General features: G+C 40.4%; 1 protein-coding gene across 1 annotated transcript in view; it reads right to left on the bottom strand.

Moving 5' to 3' along the window:
• The window catches only part of TRIM9 (tripartite motif containing 9), a 106,005-nt gene extending 85,417 nt beyond the window's left edge, over positions 1-20,588 (bottom strand). The window contains exon 1 of the mRNA XM_006920197.1: positions 19,026-20,588. Coding sequence (XP_006920259.1) covers positions 19,026-19,847 — 822 coding nt within the window. The 5' untranslated portion in view covers positions 19,848-20,588. The remainder of the gene's footprint in view (positions 1-19,025) is intronic.
• Positions 20,589-22,490: the final 1,902 nt, after the last annotated feature.

Raw genomic sequence — 22,490 nt, 5'->3', positions numbered from 1 at the left:
TTTTGCTCTGGGCCACCCATGCCGCATACAGTGGAAAAGCACACATGGTATCACCAGGCCCACTTGAGCTTCGGAAGAAATGTGCCTGGACCTTCAGGAAGTTCTGAGACTATTTCCCAGTTCTTTCTGGAATATTTCAAGAAATTTCTTTCTTCTTTTTCATAGGGAGACTTAGCTCTTGCTCCTAAAATAGCAATCTTCACATTTTATCTCATTTTATTATATGAGAAAAAGTACTGAAGGAGGGTAAAGCAATCAAGCACCTATGAACAGCGCGTTTCGCATGTTTGACCCACATCCATGCATCCAAGCAAAAGTTCCTTAACCTCTGAAATAGTCAACTGTTCTTTGAATTTCTCTATTTTCTTGCCATAGAATCATGTATGTATTAACAGATTGTACTCCCATATCTAATAAGGATTAAAAAAATAATACAGCTCACACAATACATAGGAGAAATTAAAGTTTTACTGGACAAGGTTTAAAATAAAAAGACATTGATAAGGGAGAAGGTCTTTTTATTGAAATAACGGAGTGGAAAAAGAAGTCTTCTCTCTGGAAACTTTTTGAAATTCATTTTTAATATGAAATCAGAATTACTTTTTTGAGCTTATTGAGGTTTCAATTTATTTTTTTCTTACAGACTATTTGAAGAGCTCTTACTTTCATTTAAGGAAGAATTGTTCTTTCGAAAATATATTTGCATTTGCACTGTTTTCTCTTAAAAAACACTTCTCTCTAAATTGCTTTATAATATTTCTAAGTGAAGCTATAAAATATACACAAAAACTGATAAAGACTTGATAGAGAACAATGCACAGTGTAGCAGAAGCTCTGCATTGAGAGAAAATTGCAAGAGAAAGCAGAGGTGGCCAATTTTTTCTAATTAGTATCTCTGGCTCAGAAGGAAAAAGCAGCTTATTTCAGAATATTTTTAATACTTGCAGATAAAAACGAAATTTAAAAGACAAGTGAGCAATAAAAAGCCAAACAACCCAATGGAAAAGTAAACAAATGACTCAGACGAAATTTAAAAGACAAGTGAGCAATAAAAAGCCAAACAACCCAATGGAAAAGTAAACAAATGACTCAGACTCCAAACAAAAGAGGATATTCAAATGACCAGCTTATGAAAACATGCTTAAAGCCACTGGTTATCACAGTAGTGTGATACCACTATATACTCACTAGAATAGCTAAAATGAGAAATAAAAACGTATATACTAGCAAGTGTTGGTGAGAATGAGGAGTACTGCTGGTGGGAACGTACTATGGTACCACCATTTGGTAGCACTGTTTGGCAGCATGAACTAATGCTGAGCTTATGCCTATCCTGCCGCTCAGCAGTTCCCCTCCTGGGGATACACCCAACCAATGCTTACCTTTGTGCTCCAAAGGACAAGTACTATAAAGTTTATAGTTTCCTTGCTCGCAATAGCCCAAAGCTGGAAACTGCACAAATGCCCGTCCCTGGTAGAATGGATTAATTGTGAAATATTCCTAAAACGGAATACTATAAAACAATGAGAATGAATGATCTAAAACTACATGCAGTAATGTGAATGAATCCAACAAACATAAAGAAGAGCAAAGGAAGCCATGTATAAGAGTGCATGCTGTGTGGTTACATTCATGTGAAGTACAAACCCTTCTTACATTCATGTAAGAAGTCAGGATATGGTTCGTTTTGGCAGGGGTGGCCAGGGACTGTTGACTTGGAAGAGAGCATGAGGAAGGCTTTGGGGGAGCTGATAATATTCTGTTTCTTGATTTCATGCTAATTACACAGATGCGATCAGTTTGTGAAAATTCACTGAGCTGTTCATTCCTAATTTCTGCGCTCAAAATTTCTATAACATATCTTTGTTTTTGGTTTGTTTTTTTTTTTGCAGCTGCAGACTGAAATAATTTTAGAAATTATTTTAGAAAACATACAATCTGGCAGTTCCACCCATCTGACAAAGCACAAGAACTAACACAAGAAGTGGTGTGCTGGAGCTGGTTTGTACTGACTCTCTTCCCAACTCCAAGGTCAGTGCCCTCATGTTGGAGTAGCTTGAAATCAGCCATGGCAAATGCTAAAAATCAGGGCTTTATGTGTTTACACCACTAAATAACAGCAGTGACAACAACAAAAATTCCATACATCTGTTTCTTCTGCATAAATAATAATCACTTGAAATTTAAGGAATTGTGCATCTAAAATAAACAATACATTACTCCTCTTAGAAGTTTAGTACCAAACTGCCGCTCTTACCCTGAGATCTAGGACACATTCGCATCCCAACTCAAGCTTCAAAATCCCCATGTGGAAAGCGTGGGAAGGCATAAGCACATTTATTTACCCTTTGTTTTCACCTAATATCTCTCTCGATCAAATCTTACATCTCATTTTAGGAAGTAAATAGTCAGAAACAGCTTTTTTATTGCTTCTTGACCAACCCCTCTGCCTGGCCTTTTCTTTCTCTGCAAGTAAGTAGACCAATCAGCCAGAGGGTTGTTCCACCAGGAATTTGGCAGCAGAGCTCAACGCTGGGCAGCATGTGCTCTCTTCTCCCCACTTTGCTGCCTCCTGCACCGTCAGCTTCCCTCTCACATGGCTCTGGAGCTTCTGGGGCATGTCCAAGGCCAGGGTAAAATGAGGGGAAAGAAAGATCCTAAAGCTACCTGTTTTATCTTCTTTTGATCTCCAAATGTTGAAGCCCCAACTAAGAAACTTGAAACAGGAGGAAAATTAAAGTGTTTCTCACAAAGACACCACAGCAGGTAGCAGACGGTTTTATCCGAGAAACTCTCGTCAGGAACTGAGCCAGAGAAACATCAATAAATCTAGATTCCAATTAAACCTGCCACTGACTGGGACCTTATCTCTCATCTAATCTTACATCCTTATTCTACACTTGAAAAGCTGGAGGTCCTGAGGGGTAAAGTAAATTGCTTAAGAGGGAGACACAAAATCAGAACAGGGACCTCTAACTGCATCTCCTGCTTTTTCTATTACACTTGGCCACTGCTATTCTAAATTCCTTGATAGAACCCTCCCCCAATCTTATTCCACATTAATGTTTTTGAAATTGAGATGTACCTCACAATTCTGTTTTTCAATTATTTTTCTTGTTGATTTTTTCCTAGAAAAAAATTTTTAAGCTTGTTATTATCAGTGACCTAGAATCTGGGCAATCTGGATTTACAACAAATATTTACATTTGAAAATACCTACCAAAGAATTTTTTTATATTGAAAATTCCTCTACTATATTTAAAATATGATTTGATTTACACAAAATTTTTAGGAATACATGCCCACTTGGGGTTGCATTTTGGAAACATTCCTTAGCATCTTGCCTATCAATTTTTTTTTTTTTCATTTTTGCTGCCCACCTTGTAGTCATGCCCTGAATTCTTTGCAAACACCCAGAGATCAGTGAGAGTCAGGAAGCCTTGGAGCAGGTTTTGAAGAGGAACAAATGGCAACACAGATGGCTGAGCTGTCCTAACTCTCAAGACTTTGGGGGGAGGGGTCTAATCTACCTGAATTTCTTCTCATTGTCCTTGGCCAACATCTAACTAACCCAAAAAGATGGTTAATTTTATATGTCAACTGGACTGGATTGCCAGGTGCCCAGATATTTAAATATTATTTCTGGGTGTGTCTGTGAGGGTGTTTCCAGATGAGATTAGAGCTTTGAATCAGTAGACTGAGTAAAGCAGATTGCCTTCTCCAGTGTGGGTGGGCATCATCCAATCCATCAAGGGCCTAAGCCAAACAAAAAGGTGGAAGAAGGGAGAATTTGCTCTCCATACTTGCCTGCTTGAGCTGGGACATTGGTCTTCTGCTCTCGGACTGGGAATTACACCACTGCTTCCCTTGGTGTCTGCTTAGGTTTCCAGCTTGCAGATGGCAAATCATGGGACTTCTCAGGCCCCAAGTGCATGAGCCAATTCTTTATAATAAATTGCATGAGTGCATATGTACATGTATATATGTATATATATACACACACACACACATACACACACATCTCCTATTTGTTGTATTTCTCTGAAGACCCCTGGTTAATTTATCTACCTCTACCTCATTTGGTGCAAGGTTTGCATTGAATGCAAAAAATTTTCATATGCTCTTTTGTCAGGGAACATATAACCTAAAAAAGGATTATAGTAAGAATTCGATAAATGTTTCATTAAATAAATTTTAATTTATCAGGCGGAAATTTTTTAGTCTGTTTCTTTTTTTCACTGCTGTATTGCCAGCACCTACAAGAGTACCTGAGCACCAAAACAAATTATTGAACAACCTTTGAATAATAAAACTATTAATTACTAAAGGCATGCCAATGGTAGGTACTTTTCAAAGACAATCTCATTTAGCTTGCCTGACGATTCAAGGAGGTCGATGGTGTTTTTACAGATGAGGAAACTGAGTTAAAGATAGGTTAAATAACTTAAAGATAAACTCAAGTAAGTGAAGGTGAACTTTTCCGGCTCCAAAGCCTGGGCTCTTTCTCAGAATGTACTGTTCCCCTTTTCTCATGGAATGGTATGTTCTCAAAGTCAGGAGTGATTCTAAGGGACTGTCATAACCTTCTGCTAAAATTTTCTGTCTTCTGGAGCTTCCTTTCCTCTCTGTTTCTTTATCCTTTGCCTCCCTCTGAAAGGTATATAGCTTTCTTTGGCTGCTTGACTTTCCCTCATTTCCACAGGAGGGACAGATGTGTAAGGGAACCAGCCATAAGGGTTTCAGTTGTCTTCTCCATGCTTTGTGTAGCCCTCCATCTGTATAGATGCACAATCACAACAACAACAACAACAACAACAACAAAAAACCTTGGATTTATTACAAAAGGCTTTCTAATACATTCATTCTCTCATCTAGTCCTTATCACCACTCTAGGTCTAGGCAGAAATTACCAGCCCCATTTAACAGGTGACACTAGCTCACATGAATCATGTACTTATTCTGGCCAGGCTCTGTTCCAAGGGCCCTGTGTCTACCATTCTTTTCATCTTCATAGCTGTTGAGGTTGGTCTGATTATTATCTCCATTTTACAGATGAGAAAACCAAGGCACAAAGAGGTCAAGGGACTTACCTAAGTACACACAGCTAAGTGGTGGAAAAGCCAGGGATTAAACCCAGGCAATCTGCTTTAAGGCCCAAGTTCTTAATCCCTCCACTGTGTTGCCTGAATAATAGTAGACCCAGGAAGAGAACCCAGCTTTTCTGTCTCTGTACCAGTAACCACGTAGGCAGTTCCCAAGATGGCTTTATCACAAAAAGGCCTCTCGAACTGTGCTCTGGTCTTTGGCCCTAACTCTCATTTTAGCGCTTCCTATAAAAGGGTTTAACCAGAGATTAGTTTTTGCATTTCTGCCATACTCTTTCTATTTCCCGTTTCTCCTGACTATTTTATTGTCTGTTACTTGAATCTTGCTGTGCATTTCAGATTCTCCTAGCTTATATATAGTGTCAAAATGCTGTCATCATTTGCTCTTAGTCAACAAGGCATTGATGTGGCAACTTCACAATAGCATACATGATCAACTTTTTTAAGGAGTGTGGAAGGAGTCTCATATTTCCTCTAGGTGACATGGTGGCCTCAAGAGGGTATTTTAAGGTTTGATATGGTGATTATAAGCTGTCAGACTTAAGTCTTGACCCCTAGTCTAAGCTTCAACATGCACAAAGTCCTCCTAACCCAATTCTAACGATCTTTATTGTTAAGTCAAAGGAATAGTTCATTGTGGACAAGACACTGGTATGAAATCACATCTCACAGAACAGTTCACACAGTGAATCTTGTTCTAGCAACAGCTGTTCCATGACCTTGGTTTTAGTATGTTACAAGAACCAGTTCTTCTCAGAGGCACTTGGGAATTAAAATGGTCACCCACCATTATCTGTGTAACCATTGATTCAGTCCTCTTTCTGGGTATATAAAAGTGCTTTGTTTATGTGATCAAACTGGAAATCTCTCTTACTGTGTGAATCTCCCCAGTTGAGCAGCTGAATAAAACTGGAGCTCAGTACCAGCTAAACAGCAGGTGGTCTCATGCTATACCATCAGTATCCTGAATCTGAATCAACAACAATAAGGGCCCCACCCAGCCTGCATTGGGAATTGAGATAGCTACAGTGAGAATAGAGCTCTGAATACAGATCATTTAAATTCCTTAGCATGGCTGGGAAGATTAAAGAACAGTATGACAGGAAGGAATATAGTGGGTTTAATATACCACTGATAAACATAATTGAATCCCTATAGAAAATCGAGATGTAAATGAACACTAAATGAAATTAATTTTTAAATTTAATATTTATGCAAATTTTATACCAATCCCTTCAGACATACTAATTAAAGAATTTCTCTAAAAAAACCAGTTAATTTTTGATGGCTAAATCTCACAATAATAACCTTTTTGTATATATCGTTTTAGAAAACTTAAAAACTGACAGTAACCCAAAGCCATCATAACATGCAAATTAAATAACATAAATGGTAAATTGATTACTTTGTTTTTGTAATAGTAAATAGAAGGCTTAAGGGACTGAATCTATAATTGAGCTATTTGGCTCCACTCAGAAGAGAATAATTCACCAGTCTTTGGCTAGCCTCCAAATTGGGTAATAATATTCTACCTACTAAATCATTCCTTCCCTGTTTTGTAGACGAAATTGATAAATTATTCTGTACTTTCTGCCCTCAACATAAGCAGAACTTCTTAGTTCTACTAAATATCTGAAATATTTCATTTCAGTGGTGGCTATATGTCAATGGATTTTGTGTGTGTATTTATTAAATCACTTTATGGCATGTTCCAAAAGAAAAGTTATGTGAGTGAATTTGTATATAGCCTAGATATATGTTATAATCTCATTTTAACATTACAGGTGATCAGCCAAATACATTACAGTAATCTATTGTTGGGATCAGTGCCAGCCCTGAAGCTGCTGCCCACAAGGTATGATTTGAAGAACTGTCAGCACTTGGACCTTTACTGGGAAGGAAGCCAAGGCTGGGAAATCTAGTGTCAGGCTGGAGGCAAAAGGTGCACGAGCCAAATGGACTGGGCAGAGAGACTTCCCAGAAGTTGTTGGTCAAGGTTCTGGAGTTGGACGAGCAGACCAGACACACACTAGTCAGAAGAAAGCATGGAGATGATCAGGAAAAAAAGCACACGTTTTGGAACCCAATCTGGGCTTACAGACCGAAGATTCACAGGAGACCACAGGTGGAGGGGAGGAGTAGAGAGCACTAGTGGTCAGTAGAAAGCCAAAAAAGCTGGCAAGTAGTGCACCAGAAGGGGAGAGGAGCAACAAGAGATTCTCTTTTGCTTCATCCCACACACTTCTTTTGCACTTTTGGCTAGAGCTAGAGCCAGTCAGCCAGGCAATCCAAGGGGACAGCCATACTGCAATGCAGCAGCTCTCCCTGTGTGAGGGACAAAGCAAAATCTAATCTCTATAAATTCTTCCTTTTCTAGCCTCATGCTGGAACTCCTACCATTAGATTGATCATTTGAGCAAAGGCACTATCTATTGAAGGTCAATGTTAAAAAATAAAATCTTACTTATAATGAAAGAACATTAATTCAATTGTATAGACGTATATAATTTCCTCTTAAAGAGAGAATAACAAAAATAAGGCACACTTTAATAGTTGTGGTCAGGAGTATAGGAAAAAAAACTTGTGATTATAGTTGTCTGGGGGCACAGGAGAGCCATCAAAAGAGAGATTTAAATTTTCAATTGAGCTTCATTAAACATACACACACATACACACACACACACACACACACACACACAAAGAAGCAAATGAAAATAGGTTCTTGGATGTTTATAATTCCTTATATAAGTTCTAAGAAATCAAAGGTTTTTAGTAATACATACTGTGTGACTTTGGTAATTTATTGAAGTGTTCTGAAGTTTATTTTTCTGACTTTGTAGGGGGTTAGGCAAATAATCTCAAAGATCCAGTGTCCTTTCTATCAATTTATAACTCTTAAATGTAGCGAAAGAAGCCACCATCTTGACATCCTAAAGTAACTTTTTTGAATACCACAATGGTAGCCTGTAAGTAACAGGAATCATAGCACCACTGGAATTTTATAATATTGTACTCTATTATCAAAGTCAGGAAAGGTGGAATTCGAGGTAAAGAGAAGGCACAGAGACCTTGATGACAGAATTATTTCCCCTCCTGCTTTTGGACTTTTCCATGTTTTCTACTTATCAGGAGCCAATCCTGGCAATGCTTATTCACATTCTGCCTCAGAACTGGCTAATAAAGGTTTTGGGACAAGGAATTAGTAGTAGGTCCTTGTGGACCAGACTTGACAAGTTTCCTTCACACTCAACTATGTATCTGCTTTTTATTTCTTGTAAGTACCTCTGAGAGATAAGAGGCTCACATCTCTGTTCTTTCCATTTTAAAAGCGACCAAGTGCCCAGGACATAAAAAGATTTCAACAATAAAAAAGAAGTAACCCAATTTAAAAATGGGCAAAGGATTTGAACAGACATTTCTCTAAAAAAGATAAAAATAGCCAACAAGTACATGAAAAGATGCTCAGTATCACTAGTCATTAGCAAATGACAAATCAAAACCATAATGAGATACCATTTTACATCCACTGGGGTATCTCTAGTCAAAAGACAGACAATAAAAGGGTTGGGTATGATATGAGAAATTGGAACCCTCATACGTTGCATAGCAGGATCTCACTATCAATTCAAATTTTCCACAAATTTATTATATGTAGCAATGAGAGGAATCAGAAATCCATGTCCTAATTCAGGTGTAAATGTACCAATTTTGAAATGTAAGTAAATGGTAGTTATATTCTGCACCCTTACTGTGATGGTTGAGGACAGCTTTGAAACTCAGTGCTCATACAGGTTTCTATTTACTATATTTCTTGGTCCTCAAAGTAGAAAGTAGAGAAAATTTTATGTAATACTAAATAATGTTTTAATTCTATCAGTCAGATTTGCTTCCATAAAGGCAGAAGATAGCCAGGTAACACAAGTTGAATGTAAACATCAAGCTTCTTCATATTTCATTGATTGTATGATGAAAGGTGTTTGTCATATTTCTTTGCCAAGTCTTGGCCAGATGACTGATGGTCAAGAATATTGATAACAACTGCTTGTTAAAAGCACCACAGATTTATCTGTGCCATGTAAGATTTATTAGGTTGGATGGATGTCCAATTTTATAGCTGATTTATGTGGCTAATGCTCTTGGGATAACATTTCACACTTGTGGGGTGTGGGAGATGGTAGAACATAAGTGACATAATTTTATCAATTTCATGAATTGGTGTGTCTGGGTGATGGCATGAATATCATCAGTCGTACTATGTAATGGCCTACACACATCTATAGTAAAATCAGCTGTTGGTTATTTGCACTGATGAAAAGTAAAAAAAGTACAGATGGTGATCAAAAATGGTAGATTATGTTATAGAGTCATTTCCCTTTGGCTTTTGGTGAGTTGTAATCATAGTTGAACCTGTGTATATTGACCTTCTAAGCATTTGCTCCCTATAAAGTTAAAAAGCCTTAGGCAGAAACTGTTTAACTCCTCATATTCACATTTCTCTCTGCAACCAGCCTTGTTCATAGACTAGATAATGTCTTAGACTGATGTACACCACAAGTCACAGCAGTGTGGCCCCCTCACAGGTTTTCCCTGGAGCATGGGAGAAAATGATAAGTATTTGGCGGCAGTTAGTTGCTTCTTAAAATGAAAACTGCAAGCAAAGTAAGAGCAAAGAAAAGATAAACAAAAATCTCAATAAAGCTGAATTAATGCTATCTGGCTAGAGAGTCAGCTTCACATGAATAAATCAGCAGTAGATGAGAATTAACTATTTATGTGTGCTAGCTAATGACAGAAGGTGGCTGTTCCTATGCCAAACAATAATGTTTAGCATTCTACTTTCAAAGCTAATTCTTCAAGAAACAATTTCTTCTTTGAACAGTGTTATTAGTATAAAACATGCATTTCTGGTCCTAGGTAAGACTTATAAGAAAATAATTTTATTTAATCGTGTTTAAATCCATTTCTAAATAATAGGCTTTCCCAGTTCATATATTCCTTTTTATATTTATGGTAAAAGGTGGGTCAGGCATATATTCTTAAACAGGGATGCACCAATTTTCTTTTAACCACTTTGGCAAAACGTACAGAAAAAAACTGAAAGTAAACATAGAGCAGATACCTGCTTACAGGTTCAAACATATTTTTATGTTTTCCACGATAGACTTAGAAATGTTTTAGATCTGCAGAAATAAAGATACTTAAAATGTCAAAAAAAACCCCATCTCTATTTATTCCTTTATGTAATTTCTATCAATTTTAAAATGATTATTTAGTTAGAAAAGGGACAATGAAGCCATGCCAGAGCTGATATAACCTTACTGCCTATCTGTCGCTTCCTGGGTTCTGACAGAGAGGCAAGATGGACCTCTCACAGGTAGTCTGGTCTTACCAGCGCACTTCTGATGATATAGTCTATGGAATACTCGACATACTTGTCTCTCTCTTCCCTTTGCTCCATACTTTCCTCTTTAAACTTATTTTGTCACAAGAAAACTTTGGAGAAAAATGACTTCTAATTTCTTGGTAATTTTCATACATGAGTACTAAGGAATCTCAGTTGTTATGTCATTGTAATGTATAAGACCATGAAACCGTGCTTTATATGTCCTATGTCCTATGATCATCAGCAGGTAGGACAGAATAGCAGTTATCCATGAGCTGGAGCCAGACAGCCTGGATTCAAACCCTGGCTCTGCCGCTTACAACTGGAATGATTTAATAACCTTTCTGTGTCCCAGTTTTCTCATAGGAAGAGGTGTGAATTCTAAAAATTAAATGACAAAGTGCCTTAAAAGAGCTTAGAACAGTACCTGGCACATACCATGTGCTCAGCACCTTTTTTTGCAAAAAGTATGAAACAGAGATTTTCAAATTTAATTATTTCTATCAGGTTAATATGAAAAATAAAGTATTGAGATATGTTGCTAATCATTAAAATTCTTACTGATTCATTCCTTCACTAAACAAATCTTTCTCTAACATCTACTAAGTGCAGAACTTGGGGAAACAAAGACATTTCAGAAACAGTCTTTGACTTTGTCATTAGGATCCAGTGGGCGATGCTAACAATACAGTGGGAGGACGTTCAGTGTTAGAACACAGAGATGGGCACTTTGAAGGGGGGTGGATAGAAGACAGAGGGAGGGGGACTGAGATGACTAGACCTGTTTCAGACATTTGGGTACAAGTGGGAGTTGTAACCACGGTGTGGATGAGTCTCTTAAGACAGTCATGTTGAGGAGGAGAGAAAAGTCAGTGATGTTTATTTATTCATGACTAGAAACTCAAGAGATGCTTTCTTGCCTTTTTCAGTTTAAAATGATTCAGTCGAAATGAAGAAAACTTTCTACAGTTAAAAAAGATGTGTCCATACTCAAACCCAGCCGAGGTGGGAGTGCTGCTGGTACAGGGTAGCTCTGGTGGGTGGGGAGCAGCATTCAGGTTCCTGGTAGGCAGGCTGGTCTTGTGCAGGGCTGTCAAGTGTGGCTTGCCTGAACAGGCTTGACCAGCTGAGTCAGGTAATCTGTCGGTCTAGTCCAAGGAATTGGTGACAGGCAGGCATGGTGGACGGGAGTAGAGGGCTCACTGAGGAAGCTGGAAGGTCAAGAAGGAAGAGGTAACTTGGGTAGATGGGACTATGACTAGATCTGTGGCCGACATACTGCACTGTAAACCAGAAGAGTTAAAAAGATGGCAAGGCAAGGGCCAAACAGGAGTGAAATAAAATGATGATGATTTCCCTGACAATGACGCCAAGTGCATTCTGTGCAATCGTATTGGATTGTTTTCTGCGTAATCTCTCTCTGAGATTGTCTCAGTTTAAGACAGGGGGCCAGTTTAAGTTTGGGGATAAAAATTCTGTGAGAACACCCCAGGGAAATGTTTTTGGCTTTGAGATGTCCTTTGGAATGAATGAGACACGTTGCTGACAAAATCTAGAAGGTCTCTAATGATCTAGCTACATTGCTGGTGGCCATTTTATAGCCGCCTCTCCTTCCATAGCTAAAAATTGACCCTGAACATCAATATGAAAATATTAGCAAATATTTTAGCACTACTACAAATATATTAGCACTACTACCCCTTTAACTTTCATAAATTGTTGTGCTGTATTGTCACAGGAGCAACTTAGAATTTTAAGCTTTTAAAATTCCCTCTTTTTTTGCTTTATCAAAAGTACTTTAAAAACAATCTATTTCTATCCACCAAAATTTAATGAAAAACTCAGTCAAGCTAGTCATTTGGTATCATGTATACAAAGTCTGAAAGTAGTTCAAAGTAGATCCGCAGTTATTTTAATTATATTACATTAGTATTACTGATGTCTAAAATAAAATTTCAGAGTTATTTATACTAGAGAGGGAGGCAGCATATATTCAAGCCAATATATATTCAACATATGCATATAAATAGTACAAAAGCTTGTATTAATTGTTTTTACCTCTTTGTCTTTGACCATAGTATTTAACAATTGACATAAGATTTAAGTAGGCTTATTAGGGACATTTATCTAGAGGCTGGAATTTTAGAGTAGTCTGTTCTTCGTACATAAGAAATTAAGAACACTTACCTCCTTACTGACTTATTGGCTAATCATTGCCTGCAATCATGTTTCCCAAACTTGTGCGGTGCTCAAAAGTTTCCACCTAAGTGTCCATCAACAAATGAATGAACAAAGACCACTAAACTCCACTGTTACTAGAGCTCTTTTCTTCTAACAAATATATGGAATTATTGAAATAAAACTATATGCTCCTATTTTCCTCCCAACCCAACTACATACTTGCTTCACCCAAAGTTAGTGCAAAATCATGTTTTGGCATCTTCTGTCCTCCTTCTTCCACTTATACAAAATCAAAGAGAAGGACTACTATGCTCTTACATGGCCACAGTCACTATACTACAGAATAGTAACAGGAATATTCACAAAAACCACTTGGTGGTGGGAGCACTGCTGGGGAGAGGAAGCCCTGAGCTACAGCTCGCAGGGTTCTCTATACTTCTCTGTCTTCTTTTCCATCATCAACAACTCTATTGCCTTACTCTCCAAGTAGCTCAAGAAATTAGTGCTGCAGCTAAAATACAGAAGATCCAGGTAGAGCAAAAGGGCTTTCTTTATTCTGCACCCAGAATGGCTTCCTCTTAGACTGTAAGAGAGGAGCTTGTCAGTGCCTCCCTGCCTCCACTACCCTCAAAGGCATTCTGCCCTGGGCTTTCCTACTGCAGAACAGTGAGAGTAGGAGTCAGGTCTACATCAAGTGACTGTTCATCAGGGTCAGGACTAGGGTGAGGGGAGTGAGACACTCTCCTCAGGTGCAGAATTTAAGGGGGTGCTAAAAACCTCAGTAATCAACATATATAATATTTTAATGCAATATTGAAAAAATAAATATCAATGTAAAAAATCCATGGTGAACAAAAGATCAAAATCTTAAACAAAGATAGGATCAGTATTACAGATATTTCCTTTTGACTCAGCCTCCAACATGGCTCAGCATGGCAGTGTTACTGATCTTGTCTTTATTTAAAATGCTGAGATTTTTCTCATCGTGGAGTTTTTTGCATTCATTTTTATTTTTAAGATATTGTATTACAGTGTTTTCTATCTTCATTACTGAGTTTTGGTGCCCTCTTAAGTTTTGCACCTGAGGCAAATGCCTCACTTGCCTCACCCTAATCTTCTGCACCCATCTAACCAAAGGGGTGGTAAACACCTGACTCAAGCTGAGCAAATCAGATTCTTCTTCTAAACTGAAAATGTGAACTAAGAGACGCTAATTAGATAACAATGAACAGTTGAATTGAAATGTCGTACTGAGTTGGGGCTAGAAGAGTTGTATCAGGCCTTGTGCAGGCCAAGGAAGCCCATCCTGAGAGATGAGAGAGCTAAACATGCGGCAGACTATATTATTTGTTCAAAATAGTCTCTGCCCACTTCTACAGGACTTTTCTCTGGTCCCTCTCTCTGTAGGAAGAGTGTATTTCCTGCATCATGAACATCAGGTTTGGCCACACAACTTGTTTTAATCAGTGGAATATAAGCAAAAGTGACATGTCACATCTGAGTAGAACCTTTAAGTGCCATCGAACGGTTCTGCTTTGCTCTCTATCCTCTGCCATAAAGTTGGCATATCTCAAATACATTCTTTCAGTCTAAGTTCAAGAATAAGAAGGATATGGAGGAGGGCCACAGCTGACTCTCAGTGGGCATCGATATGAGTAAGAAATTAGATGCTGTTGTAATTCACTGAGGTTTGGAAACTGTTACTGCAGCATAATTTAGTCCAAGCTGATTGACACCGAGAGTAAACGTAGCTTCTGGCTTTCCAATTCCGTTGTCCTTGTGAGCAGCTTTTGTTTCATTTCCCATGAAATCCTCTGAGATCATCTAAGTGATTTCTGTCTCTTACAATCAACAATCCTTAATAAAACTGATATTATTTAGAAATATTTTGTTCTTAATGAATTCTACCCTCTTTGCCAAGGTTAGGTTATATGCATACACACTTTGAAAAGTGTTTAGGTGAGAGAAGTGCAATTAATTGTACTGATCGTGAAGGTAATTTTTGCCTGTGCATTATTCTCATTACTTAATAATAGATGGTTGTGATAATTTTCTCTTACTTTATGGAAACTGTGATTTGACCAGAAATTCTAATTCATAGCATCTTTTCATGGCATATATAGAAAGAACAATTTCTAAAACTTCGAAGTGACAACACTATCTTCACTGCAGAATCTGAAAAAATCTGAGTTATGTCAGTATCGTTTTAGCTTTGTTTCTCAAAAACAAGATACCTTTATTCAATATATAAGTATATCTTTGTGTAGTGTTCTTATTCCTTGAGCTTAATTCAACTGAGTATTCTCTCTGGATCTATAATGATGTGGCTCACTCTTTTAGTTCACTTGTCAGAGTAGCCTTTATATTGCACTCTGTGCTCTGAAAGGAGCGAGCAAAGTATCCCAAACTGGGGAATGAGATTTTTATGTAGTAATTGTTGACTAGTGAGACAATAACTTCTCTTTTGTGCAAAAACTTTCTCTTGTGTCAACCTGAAATTAGTAAGATATAAACATTTAAATCATTCTTTCAAAACGGAGTTTTCATTCACAATATAGTTTTAGTTCCTTTACATCCCTGTGGATAGGAAGCACAGAGAGGTTATGAGACTTGCCTAAAGTTACCAGCAAGTAAGTGGCAGCATCAGGTCTGGAACCCAGATCTCCTGTCATCTAGCTCTTTCTGTTATGTCTCAGTACAAAGAGGAACGATTTATTTTTCTGTAGCATTCTTCTTAATACTTTTAAGTATGCTTACATTGCACACAGAATGTTCTTATTGTACTAGAACTAAATTTTTTTAAAATTAAAAAACATGAACATATGCTACCACAGGAACGTCTAGATTATCTTGTGTTTACTGCGGATATATAGTTAACTGAATATCATTTTTGTTACATTAAATAACACATTTTGCTGCAGAAATATTTGATGAGATGTCACCACACTCAAAAGCAAATATTTTCCCAGAATACTCTGAAAATGAAAGCATAACAACTAACAGTTAATTTTAAAATATTTAAATTGCAAATCTTCATTAAAAAAAAAAAGAAAGGCGATAAATAACATTTGAGACCAGTCAGAATGAAAAGTCAGTGCTTAGGATACAAAGGAAAAGAAAATTCTTGCTCAACAACACAAACACACACACACAAATGGTTACAAATATATTACTGATTCAATGATTGATACACCAGGAATTCAAGGATAATGATAATTTAGGAATATGAATTGCTTCAATTACAAAGTAATAACAATGATTCTAATTGCTTACTTGAAAGTGTCTACAAAATCATTTTTTGTGTGTAGCAATTCTTTATACCAACCTAAGTTGGATAAAGGAATATAGCAAATGCTGATACTAAATAAAAACTGTTACCAGATATTTATCTTGTAAGGCCGTTTCATGCATTATTTTTCATGGATTTTGAAGGCTATTATATCTGAAAAATATTTTAACTTGGTAAACTGACAACTAATGAATTTTAACCGGTTGTTTTTAAAATCATTTAAAAAGAAAACCAGTCATTTTGTCTTGAGTGTGGAAGATAATGAATCAGTGCCCAAGGAAAATATTTATTCACAGGATTTTCTTTATCACTAGAAATGGCTAATTAATATGGTAGAATATGAATGAAAACTTTCAGGTCTAGTAATCACATTTGTTGATAACTGACTGCTCAACTTTGAGAGAATTACTTAGTGTAATTCTTTGTTCTCCTATGTTTTGAAAGGCATAGAAATTCTGGCCCGTGAACTTTTGTGGAGATAAGGGGTATCATTAACTAGAAAATAAGTAGACTATGAGAAAATCCAGTGCTAACACATTTACTATCTTATTAAGGAGATAAGGTGGGGGAGTAATATTTGTTGTTCATCTAACAGATGATAAGTGAATGTTAAAATCTGTCATCCTTCTGTCTTATATTTTCTTGGCAGTTTAATAAGCCTGATATTGACTGAACAAAATTTGGAAAAAAATGTGCAAGAGATCATAGAAGAAATAGCCTTAAAAAAACAAAAAACAACATTCTCTTTCTAGCCTACTTTGTCATATCTTTTTTAGCAGACATCCAAATTTCAAACCACTCCACATCACAATGTGTACTTATCACTTCCGTTATGGATAAAACAAATGGTTTAACATTTCAAATCTACATGGGGCTAGACAAAGATTTAAAGGTTGCTTTTAATCTTAATGGATAAAGTATAGGCTCTTATTCACAGAAAAATAATGCTGTGGTTTGATCATCTTAATTAGTGTGTGGCTCTAAGTTCTTTTTCCAGACAAGGTGATTAATTTCTTAGTTCCAAGGATAGTTTTGTAGGGCAATTCAACATAGGCTATAGTTGGCAGTTTAAGAGTGAAATCATAAAATGAAATGAAAATTGGCCAAGAACTAAATTTTTGAACTTTCAAAACTGTCATTTTAAAAAATTTTAATTGAAGCCTTTTCAAAATAGTGGCATAAGCCTTCGGGCTCAATTTGTGCTGAATTAAATCTCCATCAGGAATGACATGGTTTAATGGGTTATGTGTGAGAACACAAATGACTGTAAATATAGATTACATTCAATTAATATTGAGTTGAGAAAACCTCCCTGAATGCTGAAAATGTTTTTTCTTTCTGTAAATAAAATATCAATGGCCTCTCTCAAAGGCTAGCCTCTCCAGGCTCCAAAGAATGCTAGGACACCTGGAGAGGAGCCATAGCTGAGGCCTACACACCCTTTTCACCACTCTGCCTTATCTTTGGGCTTGCAGTTAAATGATGGGAAGAAACCCTCCCTACAATAATCCTGAACCCCTGCTTTTCACACCCCTAACTAACTAGATTATTTAAAAAGCAGAAGTCAAATTTATGCACATCTCCTCGAGAGTGTTTCCCTTCCTTCCAAGCTTTGTGGGCATAACATTATAAAGATCTCATCTCTTGAAGCTTATTTTCCAGTGTGTGTGTGTGTGCGGGGGCGGGGCGGGGGGGAGTGGAGGGAAGCAATAGACATACAAGAGTAACATGATAATTAAAATATGTAGCATGCCAGGTAGTGATAACTACTACTGAGAAAAATAAAGCAGGGAGGGAACTAAGGAGCGTCTGAGATGAATGGCAGCAATTGCAGTCAGGAAGGCCTCATCGCAAAGGAGACATCTGGGCAAAGATCTTAAGGAGGCAAGACAGTGAGCCACTTAGATATGGGTATATTTTGGGGAAGAGCATCTCAGGTTGAGGGAATAACAAATGTAAAGGTACTGGGGCCAGAAGGTGCCTGGTGTGGGTTGGGGAATGGCAAGAGGGACTTTGTGGCTGGAGCAGAGGGAATAAGTGGGAGGAAACGAGGTCGATAAGGCCAAAGGGGAAGTCTTGGTGGACCATTCTAAGGACTGTCTGAGAAACGTGGGGGACAACTGGAGGATTTTGAGCAGTGGAATGATATGACCTAACACTGAAGGCACTCTTCTTGAAGCTAGCTTTGGTGGAGTCGCCATCAAAAGAGACCAGAAAGATAAATCTGGTAACAGGTATCTCGAAGTTTGCGCAGACAACTACTGAAAGAGGAAAAGGGTTGAATCCTGAACAAATGGGTGTGTGGAAGGTTAGGAGGAGTGGGTTACCCTGGGAGACGTCTGCCTAGCTTTCAGGCCGTGACCGCGCAGAAACATCGGGTCCTGCTACTCCAGCCATAGGTACGCTCCCGGATGATCACGATCACAGCCTGCAAGCCGTGTTGTCATAGTATTTGCCCACCAACCTCCCGACTCCTCCGCCTCCTAGGCGCACAGCATCCCCTCCAGCAGGTTCTCGAGGTCTGGACCAGAGCGGACTCATCAGAATTCAGCCCGCGACGTTTCTCCCGCCCTGGCGGTGGCTCACGGCGCTTGCCTATCCAATAGCTCCAGTCCCGGGCGGTCAGCGCTACCCAACCTCCCCTACCTCCTCCCTGGGGACCTCGGCCAGAGCCCAGCCGCCGGCTCTGCTCTGGAGGGGCCCTGGAGGCCCTGAGCACTGGTGCTGCTCTGCCCAGTTCCGCAGCGCTTTCTCACATGCTGGCCTCGGCCGCAAGCTGCACGTCCGCAGCGGAGAGGGGGCGCCCTGCGCTGGCTAGCAGGCAGCGCTCCCCGGGAGACCCGCTCTAAGGCATCCCCGCAATAACTCTTGGGAATAGTGAATATCCCTGTGCGCCGTTTATGATCCCCCTGCGCTTCCTGCAATGCACCAGACGGCGGAAGCAAATATTGTAGGCACCTGCATTGCGCCCCCGCTGGGATGCACTGTGCGCAAAAGAAGACTGTATGATGCAAAACCAGAGGATCGGAGGCGCGGGGAGTTAGGGGTGGGTTTTCTTAGGACTGACCTTGTGCAATTTCCACATGGCCCCCAGAGCCTTGACTTCGTGGCTGGAGTGTTTGCCCTCCTCCAAGCACTGGTAACACACGGGCATCTTGCACTGCACGCAGTACATGCTGTGGTTCTCCAGCTCGTGGTCTGTGCAGGTGGAGACCTTGCGCGGGCTCAGCCGCCGGCTCACGCGGCCCTGGGCCGGGGGCACCAGGCGGTGCTTGGCTAGGGGCCCCCGGGGCGGATGGCAGCGCAGGCGGCACGGATCGCAGTAGAAGACATCACACTGTTCGCACATGACAGTAGCCTCCTTGGGCGCCTTCTCGCAGAGCTGGCACTTGAGGGCCGCGGCTTTGCTCTGCTGGTAGCGGTCTATTACCCCTTCCAGGACGCGGTTCTTGGGGAAGCCGCGGAGCCCCCGGTCATCCAGGATGAGGCTGCGGTGGCACTGGGGACAGGTGATACAGGAGTTGCGGGGCACTGGGACCAAGGCCGGTGACAGGTGGGTGGCCGGTGGCGGCATAGCCGGGGGGAACACGCGGACGCCGTTGGGAGACTTCTGGCACGGGGTCGTAGGGGCGCTGGCGAAACCCCCGTAGGAGCCATAGCCGCTGTCCGCCTCGCTGTACAGGCTCATCTTGTCCAAGTCCAGGTAGTCATAGTCAGAGACCCCGGAGCCCGAGGCCCTACGGCTCTGGGGAGACTCAGACTCTGGGGTTTGCACCAAGATGTTGCGGGCACACGCCTGACAAATATTGTGAGAGCAGGGCAGGATGATAGGCTCCCGGTAGAAGGACCCGCACACGGGGCATTTTAACTCTTCTTCCATCTCTTCCATGGGGACCCGGCGGGAAGCGAGGCAGCGGCGGCTGCAACGGGCGACTGAGCTGGCGAGGTGGCCGACTGGCCTGTCGTGTCCAGCACCTTGGCCAGCAGCGGCGGCAGCGGCGGCAGCGGCGCCTTCCCGCGTCGCCTAGGCGCGGACTCCCTACCAGGCACTCGGTGAGCTATAGAAACGCGGCGCCGCGCGCCAGCCCCAAACCGCCCCCTCCTGCCCTCCTAAGTCCCGCCCCGACCTGTAAACTACTGCCTATTGGACGACGGGCGGCAGAGCAAAGCTCTCATTGGTCACAAGCCCCGTCCTTCTCCTCTCCTCCGCAGGCCACAGGGGGTTTCGTGGAGGACTCCTGAGGATGAACCGAGTCTTCATTCCCTGCTGCATGATCTCAGGAGGGGGCTGGCGTGCGTTGGCGAGGGGACCCGGAAGGAGGAATTAGGCGGGATGACTCATCCCTCGCTCCGCTTCCTTCCGACCTCCGGTGCAGTCACCCAGGAGCAGGGGGCGTGAGAAACCCCTCCCCGCAGCGAGTGGGCTGGCGGAGGGAGCTAGTGCTTCTCGCCAACAGCCTGCGTTTGGCTTCCAGCTATGGTCTCCGTGCCGACCACAGCAGACCCCCCTTCTCCTCTTGCTGCTGGCCGCCTTGGCAGGCTCGCACTCAAACCTAGGTTTCTGTATGGCAGCCGAGCTTTTGTCCCCCTCTTGAACTCGCTGAAGCCAGCCCCTGGCGCTCCCCATCCCCGCAGTCTGACGGCGCTGGGCGGGAGCCCTGGCAACAGCCTCGTCGCGTCTTTCACCATCAGTCTCTGGTGTCTAACAATAATATCGACTTCCTAGAGATTTAAAATAGGTAGCCGATGTAAAGACTCAATATATTAGTTAAAATCTATGTCTCTTTTATCTCCCGCTTTAAATTCAGCTGGTCCAGAGGCTTCTTATGGTATGTTGTGAACGTGCCTCTGTCCCCTCTTCAATCTCCCTGCCTCCCAAAGCTGTGTTCTCACCCCGCTTGCTCTCAGCATCTGGCTGAGCCTTTCACAGGGCCAGCAGGACCTTTGGTTTAGCTGAGGCAGCAATGGGTTACCCATTTTTGGGTATGCATAGTTTAGTAACTTGCTCCAATGAATCACTGTGTTACTAAGGAGTCTCAATATTTGACTCCAAATAGCATTATGCAATGTCACGTGGCCTGAGGATTTACCACAGCTTCGGAATGGTGGGCTCCTTCTGTTCCCTTAAGTCATGGTGATGGGGAAGTGGAGGGACAGATAGAGGGGTTCTAGTGTTCTCACAGATTGAGCACCCTTATTCTCCCTCTCCCCAAACACTGCTGGAGTTATCTGCCCCTTGCCTACAGAACTGTTGATTTGATAATAGAAGACAAAAAGAAAGAAAAACCTGAGTCAAGTGACATAGCAACATTCTGAGGTAGTAACTTATTTGAAATAGTACATGGCTGCCTTTTGCTGAGTGATTCATGAAATAATGACAAAAACTCTAAGTTCTAAGAAATCTTTCAATTTTCCATCTTCCAGAAAAGAGATAATTTGATTATATGCAGCAATATTTATAATTTAAAACCATTTTACTGACCAGAAAAAAAGGACTTTTTATAACCCTGCCCTTGGAAAAACAGTCCCATAAACTGGCTATCTTTCTAAAATGCTCTTCAGTTGCAATGAAAACAGCACTTGATCACTATTTGGGGAAAAAAGTTCTCATTGTTATTTAAAGTTACATTAATCACAAATGCTGTGAAATTTATTTTTAACCTCTGTTTTAACTAGTTGAGTCCAGAGCATCCAAAGGCATATGTATTCTGTTTGCACAGAATTTCTTCATTTGAGTTTGGAACATTATCTGTATCTGTAGGATACATCTAATTTAGGAGTCCCAAGAGAATTTGCTAATAACAAGTGGGTAATTATTAAGAAACTGTTAAAAAGAAGTGTCAGTACTACTCACAATTTACAATCCTCTCCATGACTTTCGTATGCATTCGGCTGAAATTCATAGTAACTTTGGGCTAGGGGTCTGGACATTTCAAGGCGAGCAGCTGTTACTCTTTTTTTATGAGTTTGAACATTATGCCATCTACTATAGACTGAATGTTTGTATCTCCTCCAAATTCATATCTTGAAATTCTAACCCCCAAGGTGATGGTATTTGGAAGTGGAGGCCTTTGGGAGGTGGTCATGAGGGCAGAGTCTTCATGAATGAGATTAGTGCCCTTATAAAAGTGGCCCAAGAAAGGTCCGTTGCCCCTTCTACCATATGAGGAAGCAGGCCCTTACCAGATACCAAATCTGCAGACACCTTGATCTTACACTTCCCAGCCTTCAGAACTTTAATTCCTGTTGTTTATAAGCTCCTTACTCTGTGGTGTTTTGTTACAGCAGCCTAAACGGACGAAGGCACCATTTTATGAGGTCTGCTTACTAGCAGAAAACTTATGCTTAGTTCAAAATAAAGGATAGTCTTAGGTGTAATACACTGTTGGTTTCACAGAGACTCGGTACAATACAGATTTACAGTACAGTCGATATGCAATTTGATCTATAATGAGATATATTGAAGTGATTTAATTGTTAGATCTTGAGAATTAGCCAAATCAATCCCAGGTGAGCTCTTAAAATGACTGCT

Source organism: Pteropus alecto, unplaced genomic scaffold (genome assembly GCF_000325575.1).
Source record: "Pteropus alecto unplaced genomic scaffold, ASM32557v1 scaffold86, whole genome shotgun sequence".
NCBI lineage: Eukaryota > Metazoa > Chordata > Mammalia > Chiroptera > Pteropodidae > Pteropus > Pteropus alecto.
This window is presented reverse-complemented; position numbering and strand designations above follow the sequence as displayed.